Source organism: Polypterus senegalus, chromosome 15 (assembly GCF_016835505.1).
Source record: "Polypterus senegalus isolate Bchr_013 chromosome 15, ASM1683550v1, whole genome shotgun sequence".
Taxonomy (NCBI): Eukaryota; Metazoa; Chordata; class Cladistia; order Polypteriformes; family Polypteridae; genus Polypterus; species Polypterus senegalus.
Window position 1 is genome coordinate 9,612,846 of NC_053168.1, and position 20,396 is coordinate 9,633,241.

The following is a 20,396-nucleotide window of genomic DNA, read 5'->3' on the forward strand; positions in this document are numbered from 1 at the left end:
CCTCTCTGATATCCTTCTTAATGGTTGCCCTCATTTTCTCATACGCTACGGTTCTCTTTGCAGTCATTAGTCTTATATGCCTTATACAGCAGTTTTTTCCTTTGCAACTTCTTTTTAAATCTTTATTAATCCATCGTGGAGATTTTTTTAGTTTCCTATTACTTCCAAATTTAGGTATGTATCTGTCCTGCATTACATGTAAAACATTTTTAAACCTGTTCCACTGCTCCTCGACTGTCTCCACATTTAAAAGCTTATCCCAGTCTATCCTACTTAGACTTTGTCGCATCTGCTCAAAATTAGCCCTACTAAAGTTCAACTTAACAATTTTAGTCTTTGCATCTGTACTCTTACAAAATACTGAGAATTGTATTACATTATGGTCACTTGACCCTAGTGGTTCAATCACCTCTACACCCTCAATTCTATCCTGATTATTACAGAATACTAAATCCAGATAGGCTTCACCCCTTGTTGGTGCTTTAAATAACAAGGAAATGTCTCATGATAGAACCTAATTAAATGTTTTAAGTTTTATATGTATTGGATAAATTAATTACAGAAACCATTTAACTGTAAAAATTTAATAAGATTAGGAAAAGAAATAAGAGGACTTTGATGTTTATGGAAAATTGAATCCTAATTTAATAGTATACATTACTGTCATTAAAAGAGATTTAAGTAATTCCAATGTACACAGGCATTCTGAAGATTAACACTAAACCATATGAATAAAAAATACAGGCAAAATGCAAGTAGTGTACAAAATAAATGAGGAAAAAAATGACAAGATCACAACAAAATATCAATGTATTTAATAATAATAATTCTATTTAATTCTAATAATTCTTTACATTAATATGGGAGATGATTAAGGGGCCAGAATGCACAAGCCATAGTGGACAATTTAGCTTGGACATCGAGATACATCCTATTCCTTATGAAGGAATTATTAATGACTACAAAGAGTCAGGACATCCATTGTTGCATTTCGTCCAAAGGACGGCGCCAGTTTTTCAGCACAGTGTCCCCATCACTACAATGAACTGGAGTACTGGGATCCCCATTCAGACTATTGTGTAAGCACTCCCTGCTGGCCTCATCAACACTCCTTCCAGCAGCAACCCAAGATTTTCCTGGATGGTCTCCCTTTCAAGTACTGGCCGGGCCCAAGCATACTTAAATTCTGGTGGATGACCTGTTCTGAACTGTATATATTTATATACTACCCAACCAACTTTCGTCTGGAAATGGTTACAGTGAGGTGTATCAGTCCTTCCAAAGACACATTTGAACAAACACCCAGTCCTGCCACACTAAATCATCAAAAGCATCACACTAATTCAACAACAGCAAGTATTTACTTGTTAGCTCTAGACCAAACAAGCACTAGCATTTAGCAGCCATCTTCACATGCATTAAAACCTTGATTTCTGAAGCAATCCTGCAGACATTTCAGTCCTGAAACTGACAAATGTGTATATCTTAACCTTCTTAATTATCATTACCTCATTTACATGCACTTCAATAACACGATGATTCACAGAAACTGAATTTCTAAAATGCCATGTAAACCCTTATTCCGATTAGAGAACAGTGATTATTGGCCTCTGAGAAACCTGGTTAACAGAATTAGATTTCTCCACGAATAATCCAATTATATGGCCATGTAAACTCATAACTGGATTAATGTTAAGGATTTTCTACTCTCCGCAAGTGTTTGCTCCAAGGGCTGTGGAGTAAGAGTTGGAAGCAGTTATTGGGTTACTGGAGTCTGAGTCAGGGAAAAATATACAGACTCCGACTAAATGTAAATTGTAATATAAAGTTTTAAAATTTCTAATTTCATATATACTGACTGAATTAAAATATTTTTCTCCTAGTCTTGTGATAAAATATAGCTTCTTTTTAAAATTTTACAAGTTTTATGTATTTACTAAACAAATTTGCTACAGTCTTTAAACATGAACTTAAAAAGGTTAGAGTGGTAAAAAGTAGCCTTATAATTCATGCTGACAGTGATGAAATGCCTTGTATCTTCTTTGTTGTGTGCTTTTGATCAAAACAGTTATTATATTAGTCTAATTACAAATAGAGTTGTTGGGAGTCAGAATTGGTAGTACCAGAAATTGAGAAGTCAGAATTGATGGTTTAAACCAGTTTGCTTCACACATTCTTTCAGCAGCTACAGGTAGAAGCATCCAAAAATACATTTTCAGTGTTTAGGCAATATTAATCCTTCTGCTCACTGAAATAACCTGTCTCAATATTTTGGAATTTGCTAAATTTACAATAGGTCAATGAGCTGAATGTACAGTGCAAAGCTCAGCAACACAATCTCGAGAGCAGAAAGGAAACTCATTAAAAGTAACTTATGTAGTTTGATTACTTTTAAAATAGGTATTGCATTAAGTAATTTGTTACCTTGTTGAAGTAAAATACCTGCATTATTATTATTCCAGCAGCATGGAGTTTAAAGCATGAAGCACACATATCAGGTCCTTTGCAGGGCTCAATCACATAGCCAAGTAAAAACAAAGCTTGCTACATGCAATCTGGTAACAGAAGAGTATAAATAAAACATCAATTTGACTAAACATATTTATAGAACACAAGAAAATTATCACAGATGTCATGCTTATTTTCGAATTCACAGTGACCGATGATGACATTTTACTCTTTTTATTGTGCAGTTTAATAGCAGAGTGTTTTGCCAAAGAAGAACTCAAGAAGATTACTTGTGCATGTAAATACAAATTATTAAGAAACCTGGTTTCTGCCTTAACCTGGTTACTCACCAATTATCCAATTATGTGTGCATATAAACACACTGATTTTATTTACCTAAGCCACTCGAAACATTAACCTCTAGATTTTCCATACTCTTCATTTCTTTCTAGGGTTACCTTGTGAGATCTGAGAATAAAGGTTGACTTTCCAACTATCTTTAATACCACAGCTGAAACTGCTGATCCATAAGAAAATCATTACTCGCACACACATTGTTTATGGATCCTTAGTGGCATTTTGCTGCCTACAGGTTAGAGGAGTGGTTCTGCATATTTCATGTGAAAATTAGTTTTTCAATGACAGTATACATTAAATCACCATGAGAAATTATGTTCATAACCTAGCCACAGGGGATGCACAAACCAGGGAGTTTCTTCAAGCCGGTCCCAAGCCCGGATAAATAGGGAAGGTTACATCAGAAAGGACACTTGGTGTATAATTTTGCCAGAATAGGTGGACAATACTGGTTACCATACCAGATCGGTCGAGGCCCAGGTTAACAATGACCACCACCAGTACTGTCAGCCTACAGGGTGCTGGTGGAAATTAAACTAATGCTGGCCGAAGAAGGAGAACATTAGAACATCAGAACAATCTAGACGAGAACAGGCCATTCAGACCAACAAAGCTTGCCAGACCTATCCACTTATTTCTTCCAAAAAAAACATCAAGTCGAGTTTTGAAAGTCCATAAAGTTTTACTGTCTACCACACTACTTGGTCGCTTATTCGAAGTGTCTAGCATTCTTTGTGTAATGAAAAACTTCCTAATGTTTGTGTGAAATTTACCCTTAACAAGTTTCCAACTGTGTCCACATTTTCTTGATTAACTCATTTTAAAATAACAGTCTGAATCCACTGTACTAATTCACTTCATAATTTTGAATAATTCAATCATGTCACCTCTTAATTTTCTTTTGCTTAAACTGTAAAGGCTCAGCTCTTTTAATTTTTCCTCATATCTCATCCCCTGTAGCCCCGGGAATCAGCCTAGTCGCTCTTCTCTGGACTGTCTCTAGTGCTGTTATGTCCTTTTTGTATCCTTGAGACCAAAACTGCACACAGGACTCCAGATGAAGCCTCACCAGTGCATTATAAAGGTTGAGCAGAACCTTCTGTGACTTCTACTCCACACATCAAGGCGCTATATAACCTAACATTCTGTTTTCCTTCTTCATGGCTTCTGAACACTGTCTGGAAGTCGATAGCTTCGAGTCCACTACGACACCTAAATCCTTCTCATAAGGTGGTCTCTCGATTTCCCGACCGCCCATTGTGTATTAAAACCTTTTTCACTTCCTATATGGAATACTTTACATTTACTGACATTAAATTTCATCTGCCACAAATCTGCCCAAGCCTGTATGCGATCAAAGTCCTTCTATGATATGATGGATTCCAAATTATCTGCTAATCCACCTACCTTGGTATCAGCTGCAAACTTAACCAGCTTGTTACTTATATTCCTATATAAATCATTAATATATATTAAAAACAGCAGCGGCCCTAGCACTGCCCCCTGCTGCTCACCACTCTTAACATCGGCCAATTCTGATGAGGTTCCTCGCACCATCACCCTCTGCCTCCTTTGTCTGAGCCAATTCTGCACCCATCTAAAAACATCACTTTAAACTCCCACCTCTTTTAGTTTGATGCCCAGCCTCTCATGTAGCACCTTATCAAATGCTTTCTGAAGGTCAAGATAAACAATATCATCGGTTCCACTTTGATCATATACTTTGTTGCCGCCTCATAGAATTCCAGCATGTTAGTAAAACATGACCTCCCTCTTCTGAGCCCATGCTGGCTGTTCTTAACTCCTGTTCTTGCCAAGTGTTGCTCAATCTTACCCTTAACAATTCCTTCAATATATTTTCCTGTGATGCATGTTAAACTTACTGGCTTAAAGTTGTTTGGATCTTTCATATCACCCTTTTTATACAATGGGATAACATTTGTTATTTTCCAGTCCTTCGGAATGTCTCCAGTGCGCACTGATTTCCTAAAAATATGTGTGAATGGTTTATACAGTATATGTACTCACAAGCCACCTTAAGAGCTTGAGGGTAAATATTATCTGGTCCTGGTGATTTGTTTGATTTCAGCCTATTTAATCTCAGCAGTACTTCTTCCTCTACAATTTCTAATCCAAGAAGAAGAGGGGAAATGCGTATCTAGATGCAGGAGGAGAGGAGGAAGATGAAGAGAGTGGAAGTGAGGGTAAAAACTTTGAATGTTGGCAGTATGACTGGTAAGGGGAAAGAGCTAGCTGATATGATCGACAGAAGGATGGTTAATATATTGTGTGTGCAAGAGACTAAATGGAAGGTAAGTAAGGCCAGGTGGATCGGAGGTGGGTTCAAATTGTTCTATCACGGTGTGGATGGGAGGAGAAATGCGGCAGGGGTTATCCTGAAGGAAAAGTATGTCAAGGGTGTTTTGGAGGTGAAAAGAGTGTCAGAAAAAGTGATGATTATGAAGCTGGAAACTGAAGGTGTGATTATGAATGTTTTTAGTGCACAGGCTCCCCCATGTTGGGAGTGCAATGGATGACAAAGAAAATTTCTGGAGTGAGATGGATGAAGTGGTGGAGAATGTAGGGGGGAGTTGGACCAGATTTCAATGGACATGTTGGTGAAGGGAACAGAGATGAGGAGGTGATGGGTAGGTATGGTGTCAAGAAGAGGAACACAGAAGGTCAAATGCAGAAGGTGAGGTGGTAGTGAATTTTACAAAAAGGACAGACATGGCTGTGGTGAATACAAATTTTAAGAAGAAGGATGAACATAGAGTGACGTAGAGTGGAGGAAGACACAAACAGGTAGATTATACCATATGCAAGAAGGTCAATAAAAAGGTGATTGTAGACTGCATAATGGTGGTAGGAGAAAGCGTAGTTAAGCAGCATAGGATGGTGGTCGGTGGGATGACACTGGAGATCAAGAAGAGGAAGAGAGTGAGGGCAAAGCCAAGGATCAAATGGTGGAGGCTGAAAAAGGAAGACTGCAAGGTTGAGTTCTGGGTAGAGGTAAGCCTCGCACTGGGTGGCAGTGAAGAGTTACCAAATAGCTGGGCAACTACAGCAGAACTAGCAAGGGTGACAGCAAGAAGGGTGCTTGGCTTGACGGTTGGAGACGGTGGCACTGACCAGAAAGCAACCTCGGTCTTGGAGGCACACTGTGGCTGCAGGTTTTTGTTCCAACCAGCTACTGTTATTAATTGGATTCCTGGACTAATTAAGGGATGCATTATTTCCCAAGATCTGTGTTTTGGGAACATAACAGAAATTAGAAAAAACTAAGTTTGGTAAAAACAAAAAAAAAAAAAAAAAAAAGAAAATATTAAATATTAAAATACTCTCTAAAATCATAGCTAGAAGGATGGAGAAAGTGCTCCCCTCAGTAATATCACAAGACCAAACTGGATTTATTAGAAGCTGACACTTATCTTCAAATCTTCGACACCTGTTTAATGTAATATACTCACCAACTAAATCAAACACCCCAGAAATAATAATATCATTGGATGCAGAAAAAGCATTCAACATGATTGAATAGAAATACCTTTTTACTACATTGGAGAAGTTTGGGTTTGGCCCGAACATTTGTGCATGGATTAAATTACTGTATACTAACCCAGAAGCTTCAGTTTGCATCAACAACATTTGTTCAGACTACTTTAAACTAGAATGTGGTACCTGGCAAGGATGCCCCTTGTCACCGCTGCTGTTTGCAATTGCCATTGAACCACTGGCAATACATTGTCGAAATACTGATCAGATAAAGGGGATTATCAGAGAAGGACTGGAACAGAAAATCTCATGATATGCAGATGGTATGGTACTGTATATATGGACCCAGAAAATTCTGTGCCTGCAGTCTTGACAGCACTCACAGAATTTCAAAAGATCTCTGGTCTCAGAATTAATCTGAATAAAAGTGTACTCTTTCCAGTGAATTCTCAAGCATATAATATTAGATTAGACACCCTACCTTTTATCATTGTAAAACAGTTTAAATACCTCGGGGTAAATATCACAAGTAAACATAAATCTCTATATCAACAAAATTTCGCCGTCTGCATGGAAAAAATTAAACAAGACTTGCATAGATGGTCAACCCTTCAACTCACTCTAGCTGGAAGAATTAACACTGTTAAGATGAATATTCTTCCTAAGCTCCTTTTTTATTTCAAAACATTCCAATATACATTAATAAATCATTCTTTAGGCAATTAGATTCAACAATAACCTCATTTATTTGGAATTCAAAACATCCACGCATCAAAAGAGCGACCCTACAAAGACAAAAGGCAGAAGGCGGCATGGCTCTACCTAACTTCCAGTTTTATTACTGGGCAGCAAATATACAGGCGATAAGAACCTGGACACAAATAGAAGAACATACACAGGCTTGGACCGCAATAGAAGTAAAATCCTGCAGTACTTCTTTGTATTCCTTGCTCTGTGCTCCAATAAACACACGCTATCGGCAATACACTAATAACCCAATTGTGCTCCACTCACTTAGAATCTGGAACCAATGTAGAAAGCATTTTAAGACGGAGAAGCTTCTATCTGTGGCACCCTGCAAGAGAACCACCTCTTTCAACCTTCACAAACATATGCAGTTTTAATATCTGGAAAAATTTGGAATTAACTTGCTTAGAGATCTTTATATAGACAACGTCTTTGCATCCTATGAACAATTACATTCCAAATTTAACATTCCAGCTACACATTTCTTTCACTATCTTCAAATCAGGAACTTTGTTAAACAGAACCTTCCAGATTTTCCTCATCTTGCATCCTCATCCATGGTGGAAAAAATATTGCTCAATCTCAAGGACTTAGACTCCATCTCTACAATATATAAAATCATTTTACAATCCCTCCCTTTCAAAGATCCAAGAGGACACTGGGAAAAAGATCTCTCAATTAATATATCAGAAAAGGAGTGGAAAGTAGCAATGCAGAGAATTCACTCGAGCTCCATATGCGCAAAGCATACAATTATACAACTCAAAATTATATATCGAGCACATCTGTCTCGACTAAAACTCTCCAAAATGTTTCCAGGGCATGATCCAACCTGCGAACACTGCAACCAAGTCCCAGCCTCACTAGGTCACATGTTCTGGGCCTGCACCAAATTAACATTATTCTGGACAAAATTTTTAATTACCTTTCAGATAGCCTTGGACTCACAATCCCTCCTAACCCATTAACAGCTGTGTTTGGGGTTCTTCCAGATGGGTTTAAAGTGGAGAAAGACAAACAAATTGTGATTGCATTCACTACACTTTTGGCACGCAGACTTATTCTCATAAACTGGAAGAACCCAAACTCTCCTCTTTAAGTCAGTGGGAAACCGATGTGTTTTACTATTTGAAATTGGAAAAATCAAATACTCAGTTAGAGGATCCGTACAGACTTTTTTCAAAACATGGCAGGATCTAATCAGTAATATTTTAAAATAAGCTCATAAAGCACAGAGAATTTATTAATTTAGGTAGGTTTACAACAATTATAAAAAAAAGATATATATATCCTCTTTAATAAAACCCCTGTGTGCATCCAGATGTCCGTGTGTGTATGTCTTTTGGTGAAATGCGCATGCGCGAGGCTCGTGGCATCGTGGGTACACACACACTGGAAGCTGAGCACACAGTGAATGGTGTAGCCGCGGCTGCGCATGATAAGCAAATAAAGGACAGCATTGCTGAGGAGAGTGCTGATTGGGTAGTCGCGGCCGCACACATAAAATCCATTGCTGGGGAGACACCACACATACTGCCCCGTACATGTTTACTAACTATCTACTAACAACATGCCTCCCAAAAAAAAGGACACGTCAAGTAGGACAAAAGACACAGACACTCAAATCGTATATAAGCAACATCTCCTGGAAGAACGGTCAGCTCAGCAAGTAAACATCGACAAAAGAAAGGCTGAAAGACAAAGAAAAACACAAGCAAATAGATCGATTATAAAAAAGAAAACGAGCGCAAGAATATTACCCGTATTGATTTGGCTCTATCCTCTACTAATTTACCCTTTACCATAAGAAGGCCACAATTTCCAGTTACATTAGCCTTTGCCATAACAATTAATAAAGCTCAAAGGCAAACCTTAGAAGAAGTTGCCATTTACTTTCCAGAACCAGTATTCAGCCACGGTCAGTTATATGGTGCAGTATCAAGAGTTAGAAGTTATACAGATGTTGTTGTCAGTTAGAAGTTATACAGATGTTGTTGTCAACGTCGTACATGGTCCTGAACAAGAGTGTTTACAAAATAGTTGTCTATAATGAAATTTTATTGAAAAACTTCCTGAGGTAAAAAAATAAAAACATTTTCCTAAATATCTTCTTCAGATATTGTGTATTACAGATTGTTATAAAGTTTTACACTAAGGCAATATTAATTATACTTACTGTATTGTCATATACGTTTCTATTTTATTTTTAATATTATTTTACTTTAGGCTTCTTGCAAAAATATTTTTAACAAAAAAATTAAGATAACAAAAAGAATGAGGTCAAGGTCCCTTGCCATTTAATATAGACTGTTCGTAATGTTTATGCAATACTGTTCTAGCGCCCGTTATTGTAACGGGCTTAATGTCTAGTGTGTGTGTATATATATATATATATATATATATATATATATATATATATATATATTTATTTATTTATTTTCTTTCTTTTTTTTTAACAATATTTTCATCTTGATTTTCATTCTACTTTTCTAGGTGCTCTAATTGCTTAATTAATTAATTATTTACTAATTAGTGGGTCTGCTGCTAAAGTACTTGCAGCCTTTGATTATTCCGTGTAGTTTGCTAGCGTGTCTTTTCTGCTCATTTTTGTCATTAATAAGATACAACAAAAGGGAAAAACTGCACAGAGAAAGGGCAAAATATAATGAAATAAACAAAAGAGAGTTAAGCATTTAAATTTAAGATTTTCTTGTCTGAAGAAAGGGCCTGAGTTGCCACAAAAGCTTGCATATTGTAATCCTTTTAGTTAGCCAATAAAAGGCGTCATTTTGCTTGGCTTTTCTCTAGCAAAAGCAGGAATATTTCTAAATGTCTTATAAATGTTAAAATCATGCTGCTGTGCTTTTCTGAATGTAGAAGAAAAGTAATACCAGCTAATTAAATGAGCACAGTTTTATCAAGTGTTGTCACTGATTAGGAATCTTGTTGGAACAAAAACCTGCAGCCACAGTGTGCCCCCAGGACCGAGGTTGGGAAACACCAAGCTAGAGTGAAAGGGAAGGACTACAGAATGATAGTGAGACCAGCTATGTTATATGGATTAGACACGGTGGCACTGACCAAAAAACAGCAGACAGAGCTGGCAGTGACAGAGTTAAAGATGTCACGATTTGCATTGGGTGTAACAAGGATGGATAGGATTAGAAATCGAGTACATTACAGGGTCAACTCAGGCGGCTTCCCTACGCTAACCAAAACCAATGTACGTACTTATTTTGGTGGTATGACGCCACTGTCAGCCACCATATTGAACTTTCCAACGTCACTAATTCTCCAACTTCCCGTGTAGGTAGAAGGCTGAAATTTGGTACTTATTTCGGTGGTATGATGCCACTGTCGGCCGCCATATTGAACTTTTCAATGGTCTTTGTTACTTATGGGCCCATCTTCAAGAAATTTGGTATGCGGGTTCCCGACGCTAACTGAATCCTACTTACGTACATATATACGTCCATAGCCTGCAGCTCGGTCACTGTGTGAGGCGGCATTGGGTCCCCCATCCCAACGCCTCCCACATTGTTGGCTGCCTGCCTATATAAGGCCGTCCGTCGCTACAGTCTCTACATTCCCTTCTTTGCTTCACCACGGGATTCATGTCTCCCTGCTGATAACTACAGCCTTTTTATTTAACCCACGGCTTCTCCACTGTTTTATTGTTCGTTTACTATGATTATAGTTATTCTTTAGGTATTTTAGACTTACTTTACATTGTTCAGGTACCCATTTCCTTTATCATTCCAACCGTAACCCCATTAACATGTCTATCGAGGTGATCACCATCGATCAAATAACTGCCACTTACCAAGTGGTTTCCATGCCCGTAGATGGCACCTACCTTTTCCATTCTCTTTGTTAAATATTGCACGGCCATATCAGGCTCACTCTTGATATCCGGAGGAACATTGTGTCTTATGTATTGAATGACTGCGACAGGTTCAAGGTGTGGACTGATGACGCTACAGGAGATAATTATACTACACAGGAGCACTAGAAGAGTGAAATGCTTAAGCCCTTCACCTATGGATCTGCATGTGAGTTGATGGCTGCCACTGAATTGTTCGGTTGTCGCTTTCAATTGTACCGAAATGGCCAAATATTTTACACCTTTGGACAACCGCCAATGCCTCTTAAACATCTTAGATTCACAGGTGACGATTTCAGTAGTGGACACTTTGATGTTTATGAATGTTTAAACTCTCAAAAGCTGGATGTGAAGTTATCAATGAAACCGGTTGTATACTTACAACGCTTAACAGATGCCGAATGTCTCTTCAACACAAGTCCTACAAATACTGTCATAATTGAAACAAACCATGAAACTCAAACCGATTATGACAGCAGCAATCCAAGCTGTGAGATTTGAAACAAGATTACTGTTCACATGGCCAACTGTACGTTACATGCTCAAGAGTAAGCTCAGCGCACAGCCTGGTCATATTACAACTGGAGGGTCGAACTCACAATGTGGTATACAAAGAGATCCTTAACAAATAATTATTGGTATATTTTCCCTCAGTTTAAAAAGGTTTAATTTTCTTCTTAATAAAATTTTAAGGCAGTACTTCGCCGCTGCAAAGCTCGGGTATTTTGCTAGCATTATATATATATATATATATATATATATATATATATATACATACATACATACATACACACACACGCACACATACAGATACAGTAATCCCTCGTTTATCACGGGAGACAGATTCCAAGGCCGGCCGCAATAACTGAATTTCCGTGAAGTAGGGACACCATATTTATTTAATAATTTAACGTTTATTTGGATGTTTTTAAACCCTCCCTGTACCGTTTACAACCCACCCTTTACTCTATTAATAACAGGGACAACTGTTAAGCAATATGAAATCGGTAGATAAGTTTACAGTTACTGTATAGCGAAGTACACGTACCTATATATGACGTGATGATGGTGATAAATATGCTGTGCAGTAAAAATGATGACGATGAAGGTGATGATGACTTTAACTGCGCAGCCGATGACTGTATTTTACGTTTCTTCAGACGCCGGTGCGATTTCCTATGGCACCACTTTCACGGTTTCCGAAGGTGTATCCATAGTATTAGTAGGAACTGGCTCTTTTTTGCGAGGCTGCAAAAACTTTGTGATCGGCAGCTGCTGCCGCTGCTTCTTTTTCCGGTCGAAGAGCAGCTTGTAGGCGGTCATGATGCCATCAATCTTGCTGCAAAATTGGACCAATCGAACCATATCGTCGTCCCATTCCTGTGACCGCTCTTGCAGATCCTTAGCCAGCCTGCAGCCACAGCCGTGAACGTTCTCCCTTCCTTCAACATATCCAGAAGTTTCACCTTCTCAGTGATCGTCATCATTCTTCGTTGGCATTTAGGCTCAGCACCAGCCTTGGAAGAAGGAGCACGTTTGGGAGCCATTGCATGGGGTGAAAATTGAAGCGAAGTTCAACACAAAGAAACCCCAAAAAGTATCACACACAGTACAGTGTAAAGCAAACCGCTCGGCAAGAAAGCATGAAGCGAAATGTCCACGACAGAGAGACAAGGGGAGGTGCTGTGCGATCTGGGCATCAGTCAAAGCACCAATCACGGGCCCGATTAGCAACCAGGAAGTTGCGATTTGTCTTCTCGCTCCCATGTACCGATCACAGCCCGTGTTACAACGCACTTTGTCACCAAACTTGTTTTGTTGTTCTTAGACTAGGAAATACTACTACTATATTTAAAAACCCGCGAAGTCATTAATCCGCAAAAAGTGAACCGCGAAGTAGCGAGGGATTAATTATTTGTATATATATATTTATATATATATATATATATATATATATATTTATATATATATTTATATATATATATATATATATATATATATATATATATATATAGCAACGCGATCTACCTGCATTACCTTTCTGATCTACTGGTCGATCATGATCAACGTATGGGGCAACCCTGCATCACATTCATCAACATACCATTCATCTGTATGATATATTGTATGTGCTTTTACTACATTCATCATGTTAGGGGTTATACTCACATATATTAGTTTTCCTTCAAAAACCAAATGACCTACAGGAATTGAGCATTTGTAGATTTAAATATGCAGTTTGTATGAATTGTTATAACTGCATGTCTCGGACGCATTTCTGTTAATGCGTATGGAGTGTTTTGTGGTAGATGGGTCAGCCTCCACATGTGATTAACAAGGGAACCTGGTTTACAGAAAGGTCCTATGGGAAATGAAGCCTTTAATCTTCATTTTTGTGTGCATCGCTTTCTTGCTTTTCTGTTATCCTCTTTAATGGTAAGAAAGGTTGAGCTTTAATAGTCTGGGGTATTTTAGAGCCACATCTGGGTTGGAGGACAGCTCTGGAAAGCTTCCTATATTGTATATTTAGGTTTTCACTTGCTGTGCAACTGTTTTCATATATGGATTTTAATAACTACTGGAGCTGCCAAAAGACTGTGACTTTATAAACACTTTGTGACATCATTTGAAACAGACATGTATAATAAAAAAATAAAATACATTAAATGGATTATAGTTAGAAACTCATTATCTTTGCATTAGTACATACCAGTTGCATTTTCAGAATTCAGTGTCAAATGTTTAAATTAATACCAACTGTTTTAACAGATTTGTAGACAAACAAACAAACAAAAACAACAGTGCATTGATGTTACAACTACATAATCAGAAGGTAAACAAGCCTTCAGAATATAATCCATCTTCAAATAAACAACACATATGGAAAACAAACATTTCCGGATAATAAACATTTCTAAGTGTCCTAAGGCCACAAGGCACAAAAGAAGGCATTAAAAAAGCAATATATATTAGTGAGAAAAAAAAAGACCTTCCGTCAACAAAGGCAATAAAAAAATCAAAATTTAAAAACCACTGTAATGCAACAGTGCCACAATTTAAAAAGGCAGGTTAACTGGATCTTTGTTCTAAATTTGTCCTTAAGCATGTGACAGAAAATCTAATGGCAAAGGATTCTCTCAGGTTTTCCATGCAAAGGACTGCAAGGTCATAACTTCTGAGTCATCTGCAGTAGAACACAGGCCATGGCCTTTTGGATATTGCATAAGAGCATTTGAGAGATTTACACCGAAGACCAATGGATTAACAGTAACACAGCAAGAAACATTGGCGTTTACTAGTCTTAGTTTACTCTGCAAGACACATTTTCACAAGTGAAAGACCCAAAAAGGCACAAAATAAACAATGGGTGTATGTAGCTTTTATATGCTTCTATTACACCAGATTTAGTAAATGGAATGAAGAGAATTTCAGAGTCCATATGGAGTATACTATTTCTGTATCACAGAGTGGCCCAATTAAATGCTGGAATGCAGTAGTGATAGGGAAATAATAAAATTGACAAGAAAATAATATAATAAATGTATTTTTGGCATTGTTTAAGAAAATACAAATTTTAGCAAAATTTGAAGAAAAATAAGAATCAGTATTGTACCTACCTGGTAGTTTGGATGATGCAGGAAGTAGTCTGGACAGCCTGCTAAAGCCATTTGGTTTTCTATATCTGTCCAAGTAGTTACATCCAACATTCAATGCTAAAAATACCTAAAAACTAAATATAAAACAAAAATTAGATGCCACAAAATTAACCAATAGTATAGCATAAACAAAAGTAAGCATTTAAAAAAAACTAGAGGTGAAGGGTAAAAATGCTAGAAAGTTAAAGAATTTTCCTTCCTAAAACAAGAAGGAAATTATGTATATTATTAATAATTTAACAAGTATTACTGTCACTATCTATTAATAATTTAACAAGTATTACTGTCACTATCACACTAAAAGCTCTGCATTGACACTCAAATGACCTCTATTATTATTTTTACAGCTGCCCCCTCTTCACCTTTACGTGCCGACTACATAAATATTTGTTAAATTGACTACTTCGTTGTACAACTGGCTACTGCAAAAACTGCTGCAAAAATGAAAGACCTACGACACCACCAAAAACAACGATCATAGCTATTAAACATGCCAGTTTACTAAATATTGAAGTGTGAAAGCTACATTGACTCAAAACAAAAAAGCATGCTGGGGAAAATGCATTGAATGTATTCCAAGGCTTCATGCATTTTCCCTTACAGTAGTGCCATTGCTATATATATTTTCATAACGAAAAAGAGAACTAGAACTAAAAATATTTTTGCTTTACAAGAATGAGAGATGAAATAAAGGCAAACAGAGAAACTAAAACTAAACAAAAATAAAATGTATTGATTTGTGAACGAACTAAAACAAGAACGAAATTTGAGTAAAAACGAGAAAAAAACAGCAGTAGCATTTTCGTTCAATCCAGTTCAGTCGTACAGAGGGGTTGTTTGTAGGCTGCCCTAAGCATTCATTTAAGTTGCGCTTTTCACTATGCAGTGATCTTGTAATTTGTGCTCACTTGTGCTTTCTGTAATGGACCGTTTGTTTGTTGAGCACATTTAGCTCGTCGGGTTGAAGTAGGAATAGCTTGTGGTTGACAATAGCGAGTTTTGCACAGATGTTTGTGAGAAGAAAGTGAGAAAGTAACGTGTACAAATACTTTAATTACAGCGCAGATGATAATAAAAGCAAATGTAGCGTGCAAGAAGAAGAAAAAAAAGAGTCTTGGAGGTTCACTGCAGGGCCAGCAGGATCAGTGCTTAGTGGAACTCCAGCACTTCGCTGGCACCATGACTACACTTCATACAGGGACATGCGGTCTCACCCGTCATCATGAAAAGTAACAAAATAATAATAATAATAATAATGACAACATAAAAAAAATGTGTCCACTGGTCTGTGCTATAAATTTGTTTTCTCAATGATTCCAATAATTTTTAAATTTTTTATACTCAAAAATCGCTGAATTTGGGCATTTTCCTGTCAAATACAGGGGAGAAACGCGAGGTACGCAAGACGAGCCCTCACCTCAGACTGCGCTGTCCCTCACACACAGGGTTGATGCATGCAACTGGTGCGTGCCTGTTGCAGTCTCTCTGTATGTTGCTAATACAATGTTTGCACACACATTTATTATACACCCTGACTTTCCACAGTCTGGCTAATATCTTTAATAAATGTGTGTGATATATCTCGTCTTGCGGATTGGACTTATAAAACCGCAGTGAAAAGGTACAAGGTTTTGAGCCCAACATATGCTTGTTGCTGCTGTTCTACGCAGAGGCTCAAGGCACCAATAAGTTAGCGATATCAGAAAGTAAAGTGCACTGCAGCAGTCCATTTACTTTTATTTTTTTGTTCCGACTGTCAAAAATGGAAGATTAAGAGTTTTTAAACTAAAGGAAAATAAGGAGGACTTTAACAAGAAAGTGACAAAGATTTTCATGGAGAAGGATAGGCGCATGGACTTCATTTACAAATAAAGGCAAGACCATAAACAGTTTTCATTGTTATAAAAATGGGATCAGACTAAGAAAAAAATCCAGTATTTAAAACCTAAATTTTGACCTTAAATAAAATAGCCTTTTGTTGAGCAGTCTGTATTAAAATTGATTAAAGCATCAGAATTAAAAGCTTTTAAAAACAACAAAATTTTTCAATTAAGGTCAAAATTGAAATCAGTTTTGTTTTTACACCACTCAATATTTTCATTTGTATTGAATGAGTATGAACTGTGAAATTGCAATGGCAAATTTAGAACACATGGAGAGTGCAGAGGAAATGCTCTCTCTCTGCTCTTTCTTGCATCTATAAACGCAACGTTCTTTCTTAGCCAAATATGTACCTTGCGTATCTCTGTGTAAAGAATGCTGATGAGATATGAAACATAACCAATAGTCAATGTGCAGGCTGCCAATCAAATAGTGAATAAGCTACCCTTTTGGGTTCATATGTTTGTAAATCTGACACTGAAGGAGTCAGTGCCTCACCAGCCATGAACCTCACCACAAGTCACTGCTTCAGTACTGGCAGCAGAAATCATCAACGTATAATGCAGAGGACCTCGTCTGTGCACCTGGATTACAGGTGCTCGTCAATCGAATATTTTCACTCTGCGGCTATCTGTGCAATGGACATCGTTGCAACATGAAAAAATCTCTCAAAACGCGTGCTTGTTTAAAGCTTAACAGCAATGTTCTTGCACAGACTGATTTCTTGGGTTGAAACATTTGATCTTGCTGACTATACAGTGATCCCTCTCTATATCGCGCTTCGACTTTCACGGCTTCATTCCATCGCGGATTTTAAATGTAAGCATATAAGCATATCTAAATATATATCACAGATTTTTCGCTAGTTCACAGATTTCTGAGTACAATGGGTCTTTTAATTCATGGTACATGATTCCTCAGTTTGTTTACCCAGTTGATTTCATACAAGGGACGCTACTGGCGGATGTCTTAGAAGCTTCCCAATCAGAGCATGTATTACGTATTAACTAAAACTCCTCAATGATATATGATATGCTTCCCGCGCGGTGCTTGATTGTTTGCTTTTCTCTGTCTCTCTCACTCTCTCTGCCTGACGGAGGGGGTGTGAGCAGAGGGGCTGTTTGCCTAGAGGATACAGACGCTCCTCTAAAAAAATCCCGCTTTAGCGCGGTGCTTCGGCATACTTAAAAGCACGTATTGATTTTTTGATTGTTTGCTTTTCTACGCTCTCTCTCTCTCTCTCTCTGAAATTCTCTGCTCCTGACAGCGCTCCTTTGAAGAGAAGATATGTTTGCATTCTTTTAATTGTGAGAAAGAACTGTCATCTCTGTCTTGTCATGGAGCACAGTTTAAACTTTTGACTAAAGGGTGTTATTTCATGTCTAGGGGGCTCTAATAATGTTAACAGTGTGGGAGAGTTTATAAGGGCTTAAAATATATAAAAACAACAATACAAACATATGGTTTCTACTTCACGGATTTTCATCTATCGCGGGGGGTTCTGGAACGCAACCCCCACGATCGAGGAGGGATTACTGTACTCATTAGGCCACTTGATATTTTTGATTATTGATAGTCAAGCTGTATTTAACGGAATTATGACCTGTGAGTGTATTTTGTTGACTTGCATTGAAATATGTGTAGGCCAGCATTTGTGATCTTGCAACAGAGAAAAACTAAAATTCTAAATTCTACTATTATGCAAAAAAGCCAGAACTAAATAAAAAAAAAAACTTTATTTTTAAACACAAAACTAAATTAAAATAAAAACTTGACTCCACTGAAAACTAGAACGAAATAAAGATTAATTTTAAAAAATAAAACTACAATATCAGAACTGAAATATGATTGCTGCTGCCGATTTTGACAAAGACAGTGGATAAATTAAAAACAAGTGGCACAAATCAAACAAGATGTTCATGTCTGCATATAGTGAGTGGTGGTTAATTTCTCAGATAATGGTTTATGAAAGATTTAACTTGAGTAGCTAACAGGCTCCCTGATGTTTGCTGAAAAGTTAGTTCAAAAACTAGGCTGGAAACTTATTAGTGGTACTCAAAGTGTAGTCAGTTGATCAAAAGTGGTCAAGTAGACTGTAAGATGACAGTCATCAGAGCAAAGGGAATAAAAATTACTTTGATATGTCAGCCTGTTACATACAAAAGGTATTTATTTTATTATTATTTTTTTTTTTATAACAGCCAGGCTGCTGCCCAGCACCTATGCTACAAAATATCCATGAGGAACAGGTCTTAAAACTACCCGCACACTATGGACCACACTACACAAGTATGTCAATAGAAAATGTAGCATTTCATCAACTTTGCTGTGCATCAGCACATGGTGAAAGTACAAAATTAAGTAACAATTAAAACAGCCCAGAGTGAACTTTACTAATGACCAAAAGGAAGTAAACCATAAGCATGCTTCCTTCACTGCTTTTCTCACAAAGGCACCTGCTGCATCTACACCCATTCCCAACATCCAGTTTTACCATAATTCTGCTAATAAGACGTGTGTCTCCCAATTTCCTTATTCAAAGCCACTTAGTACTGCTGAAGCTGCTATTGTTCAAACAACATTTTTGTTGCTTCATTTTGGTTGATTTCACTTGTAAAGATTCTCAACCTAAAATAACAGTCCCATTCTGTTTAAAATGTTTCTTGGTTTCTTTACCAGCTGCCAATTAACAAGTCAAGTCAAGTTGGGGAGCATGTACTGGTGCATGAAACGACGAAACAACTCAGGATCCCGGTTGGCAACCCCCCAGGCAGACATGCGGTCCAGTCCCACCCTGCGGAAATGAAACTCTATCTGCCGCAGCCAGGTGTTACGTGGGCGACCCCTTGGCCTGGTCCAGCCACTCGGGTTCCCAACAATGAGGATCTTACAAGCGAGATCACCCTTGGAGAAACACGCCACATGGCTATAGTGCTGTAACTGATGCTCCCTCACAATGCAGGTAATGTGCGTCATTCGGGACTCCATGAGCAACCGCTCATTCGACACAAAGTTGAACCAACGGTACCCAAGGATTTTCCGGAGAGACACAGTACCCAAATAGTCCAGTCTTTGTCTCCGGTCACTAGATAGCGTCCATGTCTCGCAACCATGTAGCAAGACAGGAAGCACCAGGACTCTAAAGACTTGGACCTTCGTCCTTTTGCAGAGATATTGGAAGCACCACACACCCCTTTTCAGCGACCTCATGACCCCCATGCTCTCCCAATCAGTCTACTGACTTCATAGGAAGAGTCACCAGAGACATGAATGTCATGCCAATTAACAATGACTGGTAAATAAAGGAACCAGAAATTTACCATATAATTCAGTGGTTTTCAACCTCAGTACTGGGTGTCAACTGTGACTGCAGGTTTCTGTGCTACCTTAAACAAACAAGCTACTTCCATTTCTTACATTTTGTCAAATTTTAAATAGATGATGAACAAAATACCAGAGCTTAGCTTAATATATACTTTCAAAAAAATAAAGCTAAATTAGTTTTGAATGTGATTGTACAATCATAACACATAAAACTCACTAAAATTTTTTTTGAGGGTTTGTAAGTTTTTTGGACAGGAAAACAAAAAATATGACACAGTTTTGCATGCAAATTGCTTGTCCATTACTCTTCACAAAAACTTCAGAAAAAAACAGTTCAGAAATTTATGTATGGTAGGAATAATTTAATAATTTTTTTAACCTTGGCATTTAGGATTTCCATCACCACCACAGTATTCATTCCATTTTTCCTGGTATTCTTATTTAGACCATTATTTACTATGGGAGCACACTAACTAAATAGCTCCTGGCTTTCAATGTTGTTTGAGTTTCTTTGTTTTTGGACTTCTCTAGCGCCTTCAACAACATTCAACCTCTGCTCCTTAGAGAAAAGCTGACTGAGATGGTAGTAGACTCACACCTGGTGG

At 37.6% G+C, this 20,396-nt stretch overlaps 1 protein-coding gene across 3 annotated transcripts in view; it reads right to left on the minus strand.

The window, feature by feature from the left end:
* The window catches only part of grb10b (growth factor receptor-bound protein 10b), a 239,129-nt gene that overhangs the window by 140,789 nt on the left and 77,944 nt on the right, over positions 1 to 20,396 (minus strand). For all 3 annotated transcript variants that reach the window (XM_039737538.1, XM_039737540.1, XM_039737539.1), the window contains exon 2: positions 14,548 to 14,660. In XM_039737538.1, the coding sequence (XP_039593472.1) occupies positions 14,548 to 14,637 (90 nt within the window). In that variant the 5' untranslated portion in view covers positions 14,638 to 14,660. The remainder of the gene's footprint in view (positions 1 to 14,547; positions 14,661 to 20,396) is intronic.